This window comes from Balaenoptera borealis (assembly GCF_965194805.1).
Source record: "Balaenoptera borealis genome assembly, chromosome: X".
Taxonomy (NCBI): domain Eukaryota; kingdom Metazoa; phylum Chordata; class Mammalia; order Artiodactyla; family Balaenopteridae; genus Balaenoptera; species Balaenoptera borealis.
The window spans coordinates 87,730,900-87,742,033 of record NC_138881.1 but is presented as its reverse complement, the minus strand read 5'-3'; the positions used below and the strand labels follow the sequence as shown (position 1 = coordinate 87,742,033).

At 40.0% G+C, this 11,134-nt stretch overlaps 1 protein-coding gene across 1 annotated transcript; it reads left to right on the top strand.

Moving 5' to 3' along the window:
• Nucleotides 1-922: 922 nt before the first annotated feature.
• LOC309620224 (melanoma antigen preferentially expressed in tumors-like) lies at nucleotides 923-7,490 on the top strand. Its single transcript, XM_082376277.1, has 3 exons — nucleotides 923-4,276; nucleotides 4,731-5,333; nucleotides 6,168-7,490. The coding sequence occupies exons 1-3, from the start codon at nucleotides 3,987-3,989 to the stop codon at nucleotides 6,679-6,681; spliced, it is 1,407 nt and encodes a 468-aa protein (XP_082232403.1). The 5' UTR covers nucleotides 923-3,986; the 3' UTR covers nucleotides 6,682-7,490.
• Nucleotides 7,491-11,134: the final 3,644 nt, after the last annotated feature.

The following is an 11,134-nucleotide window of genomic DNA, read 5'->3' as shown; positions in this document are numbered from 1 at the left end:
TTCTGTGAAAAATGCCAGTGGTACTTTGATAGGGACTGCATTGAATCTGTAGATTGCTTTAGGTAGTAGACTCATTTTCACAATGTTGGTTCTTCCACTCCAAGAACATGGCATATCTCTCCATCTATTTGTATCATCTTTAGTTTCTTTCATCAGTGTCTTATAATTTTCTGCATACAGGTCTTTTGTCTCCTTAGGCAGGTTTATTTCTAGATATTTTATTCTTTTTGTGGCAATGGTAAATGGGAGTATCTCCTTAATTTCTCTTTCAGACTTTTCATCATTAGTGTATAGGAATGCAAGAAATTTCTGTGCATACATTCTGTATCCTGCTACTTTATCCAATTCATTGATTAGCTCTAGTAGTTTTCTGGTAGCATGTTTAGGATACTCTATGTATAGTATCATGTCATCTGCAAACAGTGACAGCTTTACTTCTTCTTTTCCAATTTGGATTCCTTTTATTTCTTTTTCTTCTCTGATTGCTGTGGCTAAAACTTCCAAAACTATGTTGAATAATAGTGGTGAGAGTGGGCAACCTTGTCTTCTTCCCGATCTTAGTGGAAATGGTTTCAGTTTTGCATCATTGAGGACGACGTTGGCTGTGGGTTTCTCATACATGGCCTTTATTATGTTGAGGAAGATTCCTTCTATGCCTTCTTTCTGGAGGGTTTTTATCGTAAATGGGTGTTGAAGTTTGTCGAAAGCTTTCTCTGCATCTATTGAGATGATCATATGGGTTTTCTCCTTCAGTTTTTTAATATGGTGCATCACGTTGATTGATTTGCGTATACTGAAGCATCCTTGCACTCCTGGGATAAACGCCACTTGGTCATAATGTATGAACCTTTTAATGTGCTGTTGGATTCTGTTTGCTCTGATTTTGTTGAGGATTTTTGCATCTATGTTTAACAGTGATATTGGCCTGTAGTTTTCTTCCTTTGTGACATCTTTGTCTGGTTTTGGTATCAGAGTGATGGTGGCCTCGTAGAATGAGTGTGGGAGTGTTCCTCCCGCTGCTATATTTTGGAAGAGTTTGAGAAGGATACGTGTTAGCTCTTCTCTAAATGTTTGCTAGAATTCGCCTGTGAAGCCATCTGGTCCTGGGCTTTAGTTTGTTGGAAGATTTTTAATCACAGTTTCAATTTCAGTGCCTGTGATTGGTCTGTTCATATTTTCTATTTCTTCCTGGTTCAGTCTCGGAAGGTTGTGCTTTTCTAAGAATTTGTCCAATTCTTCCAGCTTGTCCATTTTATTGGCATAGAGTTGCTTGTAGTAATCTCTCATGATCCTTTGTATTTCTGCAGTGTCAGTTGTTACTTCTCCTTTTTCATTTCTAATTCTATTGAATTGAGTCTTCTCCCTTTTTTTCTTGATGACTCTGGCTAATGGTTTATCAATTTTCTTTATCTTCTCAAAGAACCAGCTTTTAGTTTTATTGATCTTTGCTATTGTTTCCTTCATTTCTTTTTCACTTATTTCTGATCTGACCTTTATGATTTCTTTCCTTCTGCTAAGTGTGGGGTCTTTTTGTTCTTCATTTTCTAATTGCTTTGTGTGTAAGGTTAGGTTGTTTATTTGAGATGGTTCTTGTTTCTTGAGGTAGGATTGTATTACTGTGAGTTTCCCTCGTAGAACTGCTTTTGCTGCATCCCATAGGTTTTGGGTCGTCGTGTTTTCATTTTCATTTGTTTGTAGGTATTTCTTGATTTCCTCTTTGATTTCTTCAGTGATCTCTTGGTTATTTAGTAGTGTATTGTTTAGCCTCCATGTGTTTGTATTTCTTACAGAGTTTTTCCTGTAATTGATGTCTAGTCTCATAGCGTTGTGGTGGGAAAAGATACTTGATACGATTTTAATTTTCTTAAATTTACCAAGGCGTGATTTGTGACACAAGATATGATCTATCCTGGAGAATGTTCCATGAGCACTTGAGAAGAATGTGTATTCTGTTGTTTTTGGATGGAATGTCCTATAAATATCAATTAAGTCCATCTTATTTCATGCATCATTTAAAGCTTGTGTTTCCTTATTTACTTTCATTTTGGATGATCTGTCCATTGGTGAAAGGGGTGTTAAAGTCCCCTACTATGATTGTGTTACTGTTGATTTCCCCCTTTTTGGCTGTTAGTATTTGCCTTATGTAGTGAGGTGCTCCTATGTTGGGTGCGTAAATATTTACAATTGTTATATCTTCTTCTTGGATTGATCCCTTGATCATTATGTAGTGTCCTTCTTTGTCTCTTGTAATGGTCTTTGTTTTAAAGTCTATTTTGTCTGATATGAGAATTGCTACTCCAGCTTTCTTTCGATTTCCATTTGCATGGAATATCTTTTTCCATCCCCTCACTTTCAGTCTGTATGTGTCCCTAGGTCTGAAGTGGGTCTCTTGTAGACAGCATATATATAGGTCTTGTGTTTGTATCCATTCAGCCAATCTATGTCTTTTGGTTGGAGCATTTAATCCATTTACATTTAAGGTAATTATCGATATGTATGTTCCTGTTATCATTTTGCTAATTGCTTTGGGTTTTTTTATTGTAGGTCTTTTCCTTCTCTTGTGTTTCTTGCCTAGAGAAGTTCCTTTCGCGTTTGTTGTAAATCTGGTTTGGTGGTGGTGAATTCTCTTAGCTTTTGCTTGTCTGTAAAGCTTTTAATTTCTCCATCAAATCTGAGTGTGATCCTTGCTGGGTAGAGTAATCTTGGTTGTAGGTTTTTCTCTTTCATCACTTTAAATATGTCCTTCCACTCCCTTCTGGCTTGCAGAGTTTCTGCTGGAAGATCAGCTGTTTACCTTATGGGGATTCCCTTATGTGTTACTTGTCGTTTTTCCTTTGCGGCTTTTAATATTTGTTCTTTGTGTTTAATCTTTGATAGTTTGATTAATATGTGTCTTGGCGTGTTTCTCCTTGGATTTATCCTGTATGGGACTCTCTGTGCTTCCTGGACTTGATTAACTATTTCCTCGCGCCCTTCTCTGGAGCTCCTTTAAGCAGCGCTCTTAATCCCCTCTCCTCGCGCACCAGGAAACAAAGAGGAAAGAAAGTGTCTTGTCTCTTTGGCAGCTCCAGACTTTTTCCCGGACTCCCTCCCGGCTAGGCGTGGTGCACTAGCCCCCTTCAGGCTGTGTTCACGCATCGAACCCCAGTCCTCTCCCTGGGATCCGACCTCCGAAGCCCGAGCCTCAGCTCCCAGACCCCACCCATCCCGGCGGGTGAGCAGACATGCCTCTCGGGCTGGTGAGTGCTGGTCGGCACAGATCCTTCGTGTGGGAATCTCCCCGCTTTGCCCTCCGCACCCCTGTTGCTGCACTCTCCTCCGTGGCTCCGAAGCTCCCCTCTTCGCCACCTGCAGTCTCCGCCCACAAAGGGGCTTCCTAGTGTGTGGAAACCTTTCCTCCTTCACAGCTCCCTCCCACTGGTGCAGGTCCCGTCCCTATTCTTTTGTCTCTGTTTTTTCTTTTTTCTTTTACCCTACCCAGGTCCTTGGGGAGTTTCTTGCCTATTGGGAGGTCTGAGGTCTTCTGCCAGTGTTCAGTAGGTGTTCTGTAGGGGTTGTTCCACATGTAGATGTATTTCTGATGTATCTGTGGGGAGGAAGGTGATCTCCGCGTCTTACTCTTCTGCCAACTTGAAGCTCCTCAGGAGGAAATAATTTGAGGAAGGCAGCTAGGTGGTCAGCATTGTCTTCTGCTAACTGACCTCTGATTTCTAATGGTATTTTATCTCACGTAAGTGTGTGTGTGTGTGTGTGTGTGTGTGTGTGTGTGCATGCACATGTGTGTGTACACATATATAATTAAATATACACACAAGTCCATTTTCATTCTAGTCCTATAGTAGAGGTCACTTGAGTTGGCCCTATGATTCACCACATACTTATTCAGTAAGTATTTTGTCCATAGCTAACCCTGGAAGCAAACAAGTGACTCTAGATATCTTCTCAGGATTTCTAAATATTCTCTACTCTGAAGCAGGTTTTTGAAGATGGACCAAAAGACCACAGGCACACTCCTAGAGCTTGCTGCAAAGAGTCTGCTGAATAATGAGCCTGCAGCTATCCATGCCCTGGACGAAATCCCAAGAGACCTCTTTGTTCCATTGTTCAATGCTGCCTTCTTGGGTGGGCATAAGACGATGCTAAAGGCAATGGTGCAGGTTTGGCCTTTTCGCTGTCTCCATATTGGGTCATTGAACACACAAGAGTCATACTATGACATCTTGGAAGCCATGATTGATGGTCTGCAGATCCTCCCTGCCCAGAACTCTTCCTCTTGGTAAGACTATGACCAGTAGAGACACAGGGAGTCAGCAGGAGGGTATGCTGTAGCCTGGGGCAGGGGGATACCTAACTGTCTCCCAACAGTAGCCAATGGTGAATACTGCAGTCTTTGCAGAGCTGTCGGTCAGCACTTGGGGTCACCTTCGGGACTCTATTGCCTTATAGAGTTGATTATAGAACAGAGGTGTTTGAGGACACTATGAATGGATCTGAGTGCGATTACACAGAAGTGGAATATGGGCATTGAGACAGGGAAAGCCCGGAGGTGAAGGAGGGGGTGGGGAAAGGATGAAAGACGCTGCATTTGTGTGGCAAGAACTTCTTGGTGAATGGCAATGAAGTGAAAACCAAGGTTAAAGTGTTCTGTCCCTGCTTCTCATCATTGATCTTGCTGGGTTATATTAAAATCAGCTATCTCTCATGTGTTCTGTCTCTTCCTTTCCTTACAGGGGGCCCAAACTGAGGATCCTAGATTTAAGGCATGACCTGGACTGTGAGACAATATGCTCTGAGATTGGGACCGCATTCCCTTTCTGTTTTCAGTCATGCATTTACTCTCAGCACTCTATCTTTAATATAGAAGACGCTCAGCATAGTGTCAGGTGCCTCGGGATTGGTAATTCTGGGTCTGAGCCTCATTCAGCTCAGGAACCCATGGAATTACTAGTGGATATTTCCCTCAATAGTACCGTGAGAACAGAGCAATTCCTCTCTTTCCTTTGTAGTAAAGTTCAGCAGAACCTTGGGTCCTTGCACCTCTGCTGCAGAGGTTTGCGAATCGATAGAATGTCTTCCCTCAAAAGTATCCTGCAGTTTCTGGATCTGGGGTGCATTGAGCACCTGGAAATGGATCAGGCTAATCTGAGTGAAGTCGTCACCCTTTTGGCTCGGGTGATCCACCTGAACAGCCTTACTCTGTGTAACATCCCCTTTAAATCTTATAAGAGAAGGAACTTCAGATCTTTTCTCCTCTGGCTTGGGCAGCTGGACAATCTCCAGGCGCTCAGCTTGACTTTCTTCTGCCTCACAGATCAACTGCACACACTGCTCAGGTGAGGGGGTGGGGAAGAACCTGGGTTCCCTGAACACCTCATTGTTAAGACAGAAGAGACCATGCTTGGATCTTCCTAAGCTCCTTGTAACCCATTTCTCCTTTTGCCTCAGCATAGGCACTGCTGGGAGTTTGAACCTAGCTGGGGGAGAGAGGGCTACCTTATGGTGAGCAGCAGATGAGGTTAGAAAAGGAAGCTGTGCTCATTCATTCATTCATTCATTCAGTGGCCGTGGGCAGACACTATGATAAGTCTGTAAATATATTGGTGAAAAAGACTCAGTCCTTCTCCTATTGGACTTTACAGCTCTCTAGAGAGGAAGGGGAGGCATTCAGATGGAGAAACATTAAGCTATAGGACTAATGCACATGCCCATGGATGGGCCCCAATAGTTAACACTGCCAGATAATTTTGCTCCTGTATTTTCCCCAAGGCTTAGACCCTGAACTGAGAGCTTGTCATCTGGGAACTAGTCAAAGGAAACCCTCAGCTGGCTGCTTTCCCAGACCCATCCTCGCCAAATTAGTGAATCAGATCCAACACTGATTATGTCGTATATACTAAGTGCATGCAATTTCTTCACTTAATCTTTCCCGCACTTCTGTATAATAATTACTGCTGTGCACATTTTCAAGATTAAAACCCTGTACCTCAGAGTGGTAAAGTAACTTTCTCAGGGTCACAAATCTATAAAGTCTGATCCCAAAGTCCACAGTGTTAACCACCTATTGCAAACCATGAACACAGTAGTTTATTCTAGAGCCTTAGGTACCTATAATTTGGGGCTCATTGCCCTCATTCTTCTGAAATAATCTTACTTTTTTCTCTCTTTAGAGTTGTGCCACCTCAGTTGGATACACTGTATCTACCTTTCTGTAGCCTTTCTAGCAGAGATGTCACTGTCCTGTCCCAGAGCTCTCAGGCCACCCACCTAAGGGTATTGAGTCTCAGTAGCAACCAGATCTTCTCAGAAGTTTATGAGCCCTTCCAGACTCTGCTGGAGAAGGTCTCAAGCACCCTGCAACATCTGGAGATAAATAATTGTATGATAACTGATTCTACTCTCTCTGCCGTCCTCCCAGCCTTGAGCCACTGTACCCACCTCTGTGTCCTTAGCTTTGCCTTCAATCCCATTACGATGCCTGTGCTCAAGAGCCTTCTGCAGCACTTGACATCCTTGATGAAGCTGAAGTACGTGATTTATCCTGTCCCTGTCCATTGCTACGAGGAATGGAATTTTCATGAGAGTTTGGACCGACAGAAACTTGCTGAAGTCCAGGCTCAGTTGGAGGCGATGCTGCACGGGGCACAGCGGGACGACATGACCTGGACCACTTGTTCAAAGTGATGTCCACAGTACAAGGAGGTGTTTCAACACTGATGTGTGGCCATTAAAGCGTTCACTTTTTTTTTTTTCGCCTGAAACCCAAGTTTGTAGAGACACATATGTAAAGTTCTACTGTTCTAGGAAACTGGGGTTAGGAACACTGGATATGTAAACTGATCTCTATAAAAGAGGAACTTTTAAAAGGAAATACAGGAATTTGAAAGGTCCTCTGGATCTCTTGGCCACTGCCCGCTACGTCTTCTGGTTACTAACCGGAGTGTTGGGTATGTGACGTAAGCTGACCCAGTCATGGTACATCATTTCCTTATCCACACTGATTGGTTCACTTATCCATTTATGGGCACTTGACACAAGTCAGATCAATTGAAACTCTTCCTAGAGGTGGTAGTTGTTGAATAATTTTACCCTCTAGGGACCTGCAAACTTCTTGTGTTTCTGATTACCTCAGGTGGCCTGTGAGAAACCACATGCAACTAAAAGGAAACAAACAAACTATGCCCACTACTTACTGGTATCTTCATCAGCATATTGCTGCCTGATTTCCCAGTTCTCAGACCCCTGGCTCAGTTATTCCTTATTCCACACACATTCACCAAGTATCTGTTATGATTTAGGTACTTTTCCAGGTGCTAAGAAAGATAAAGTCCCTGATCTCACTCAGAGTGTAGACATTCCTATGATTTATCAGTTTCTCTACTCTTTCTTAGAGGACTTGGGAAATTATTTATTCCCACATAACACAGTATTTTTTTCGCTTTTTCCCCTTATATAGTCTGCTCAAATGATGTTGGCCTTTTTATGCTGTTGGATAGCTGCTCAGGCCTCAGGTCATGGCTTACATGTTACCTCCTCAGATAGGTTTTCTCTTACTTCCCCATTTAAGTAGATTTATTCTGCTGCTGCTTTTTCTTAATGTACCATGTATATTTCCTTCATGGTACACATTGTTGCATATGTATTTGCTCCCTCTGCTCTTCCACTAGAGTTGCACTGCTCGGTATGGTGCACACTAACCATATGTGGCTTCTGAACTCTAGAAATTTGGCTACTCTCAAATGTGATGTACCCTAGGTGTTGAATGCGCACCGTGTATCCAAGAGTTAGTAGGAAACAAAGGGTGTAGAATAACTAATTGATAATTTACGTGTATTGTTTACATGTTGAAATGATAACATACTGCATATCAAAGGCAGTACAGATAAAAGAATGTAAATTAAATTCTTTATATCCTTACTTGTTAAAATGATAGCGTTGTATTTCAAAGACTTAGTAAGAAAAATGTTATAATAATTACCTGTTTATATCTTTACGTGTCAACGTGATAAAACATTGCGTTTCAAAGACTAACTGAGAGAAAATAAAGTTAATTAATAGGTTGTTCCTACTGTTTATATGTTGAAATGGTAACATAGAAAATGTCAACGATCTGATAACAGAAAAGAATGGAAAAATAATTAGTATTTTGTGTATAGTGTTTCCTTGTTGAAATGAAAACAGATTGCATTTTCCTTGTTGAAATGAAAACAGATTGCAGTTTAAAGACTTAGTAAGAAAGAAGAATGTAAAAGTAATGAATGATGTTTACACTGTTTCCTTGTTGAAATGATAACACACACATTTTAAAGACTCAGTAAAAAAGTTTTTACAATTATTTTTTCTTATTGCTTACATGTTGAAGTGATAAACTGCATTTCAAAAACAGAGAAAATAATGTAAAAATTAATAATTAATAAAAATAGTTAATAACCTGTTCTTACCTCCATTTTGTTACTGCATTTCTGACTTAGAAAGACAAACAGGTTAAATGAATTGTATATGTTGTTGCTTTGTTGAAATGATAACACATGGCATTTCAAAGACATCATAAAATAAGAATGCAACAAGGCCACCAATACCCTGACACCAAAACCAGACAAAGACACTACAGAAAAAGGAAATGAGAGGGCAATATCTTTGATGAATACAAATGAAAAGGTCCTGGACAAAATATTAGCAAAACAAATCCAACAATATATCAAAAGGACCATACACCATAAATCACGTAGGATCTATTCCAGGGTCACAAGGATGATTCAACATTTGCAAATCAATCAGTGTGAGACACCACATTAACAAAATGAAAGATAAAAATCACATGATTATCTCAATAGACGCAGGAAAAGCTTTTGACACAATTGAACATCCATTCATGACAACAACTCTCAACAAAGTGTGTATAGAGGGAACATGTCTCAACATGATAAGGGCATTTACGACAAACCCACAGCCAACATCATAGTGAATGGCGAAAAGCTGAAAGACTTTCCACTAAATTCAGGAGCAAGGCAAGGATGCCCACTCTCACCACTTATATTTAACATAGTATTGGAAGTCCTAACCACAGCAATCAGGCGAAAAAAGAAAAGGACCCACACTGGAAGGGAAAAGGTAAAACCGTTACTCTTTGCGGATGACATGATACTTTGTATAGAAAGTTCTAAAGCCTCCACCCAAAAACTATTAGAACTAATGAATGAATTCAGCAAACTTTCAGGATCCAAGATTAAAATACAGAAATCTGTTGCATTTCTATACACTAATAAAGAAATATCACAAACAGAAAGGTTTTTTTTTTTATAACTCCGTTTAAAATCACATTGAAAAGAATAAAACACCTAGGAGTAAACCTAACCAGGGAGGTGAAAGCCCTATCTGAAAACTATGAAACACTGATGCAGGAAACTGAAGATGAACAAAGAAATGGAAAGATATCCCATGCTGTTGGATTGGAAGAATTAATATTGTTAAAATGTCCATACTTCCCAAAGCAATCTACAGATTTAATGCAGTCCCTACCATATACCCATGCCTTTTTTAACAGAACTAGAACCAAGAATCCAAAAACTCATATGAAACCACAAAAGACCCCAAATTGCCAAAGCAATCTTGAGAAAAAAAAGGAGTGAAGCTGGAGGTATAACCAGCCCAGATTTCAGACTATGCAACGAAGCTAATCAAAACAGCATGGTACTGGCACAAAAACAGACACATCGATCAATGGAATAGAATAGACAGTCCAGAAATAAACCCATGCACGTATGGTCAATTAATCTACAGAAAAGGAGGCAAGAATATACAATGGAGAAAAGGCAGTTTCTTCAATCAGTGGTGTTGGGAAAACTGGTCATCTACATGTAAAACAAAGATTAGAACGTTCCCTCACACCATATACAAAAATAAAATGGTTTAAAGACCTAAATGCAAGACCTCAAAACATGAAACTCCTAGAAGAGAACATAAGCAGAACACTCTTTGACAAAAATCATACCAATATTCCTTTGGATAAATCTCCTAAAGCAAAAGGAATAAAAACAAAAATAATCTAACGAATCCTAATTAAACGTAAAAGCTTTTGCACAGGAAAGGAAACCATCAACAAAAATGAAAAGAAAACCTAAGGATTGGGATAAAATGTTTGCAAATGATGTGACCGACAAGGGGTTAATATCCAAAATATATAAACAGCTCATAGAACTCAATATCCAAACAACAAACAACCCAATGATAAATGGGCCGAAGACCTGAATAGACATTTTTCCGAAGAAGATGTACACATGGTTAACAGGCACATGAAAAGATGCTCAGCATCACTAATATTTAGAGAAATGCAAATCACAGCAACAATGACATATCATCTCGCACCTGTCAGAATGGCTATCATCAAAAAGTCTACAAATAACAAATATTGGAGAGGATGTGGAGAAAAGGGAATCCTTGTATGCTGTTGGTGGGAGTGTAAATTGGTGCAGCCACTATGGAAAACAATATGAAGCTCCCTCAAAAACTAAAAATAAGACTACCATATGATCCAGCAAATCCACTCCTGGATACATATACAGAAAAATAACAAAAGCATGGATTTGAAAAGATACACGCACCCCAAGGTTCACAGCAGCACTATTTACAATAACAAAGATATGGAAGCAACCCAAGTGCCCATCAACAGACGAATTGATAGAAAAATATGGCATACACACACACACACACACACACACAAACACACACAAACACACACAGTGCAATATTACTCAGCCATAAAAAGAATGAAATTCTGCTATTTGCTGCAACATGGATGGACCTAGACAATATTATGCTTAGTGAAATGTCAGATATAGAAAGACAAATACTGTATGATACCACTTATATATGGAATCTAAAAAATAATACAAATGAATGCACATGCACAATGGAAACAGACTCACAGATATAGAAAACAAATTTTTGGTTACCAGAAGGGAGAGGGAAGGTAGGAGGGACAAATTAGGGGCATAGGTTTAGGAGATACAACTACGATGTATAAAATGGGAAAGCAACAATGATATACTGTATAGCACAGGGAATTATAGGCATTATCTGATAATAACTTGTAGTGGAGTATAATCTGAAAAAATGTTGGATCACTCTGCTGTACACC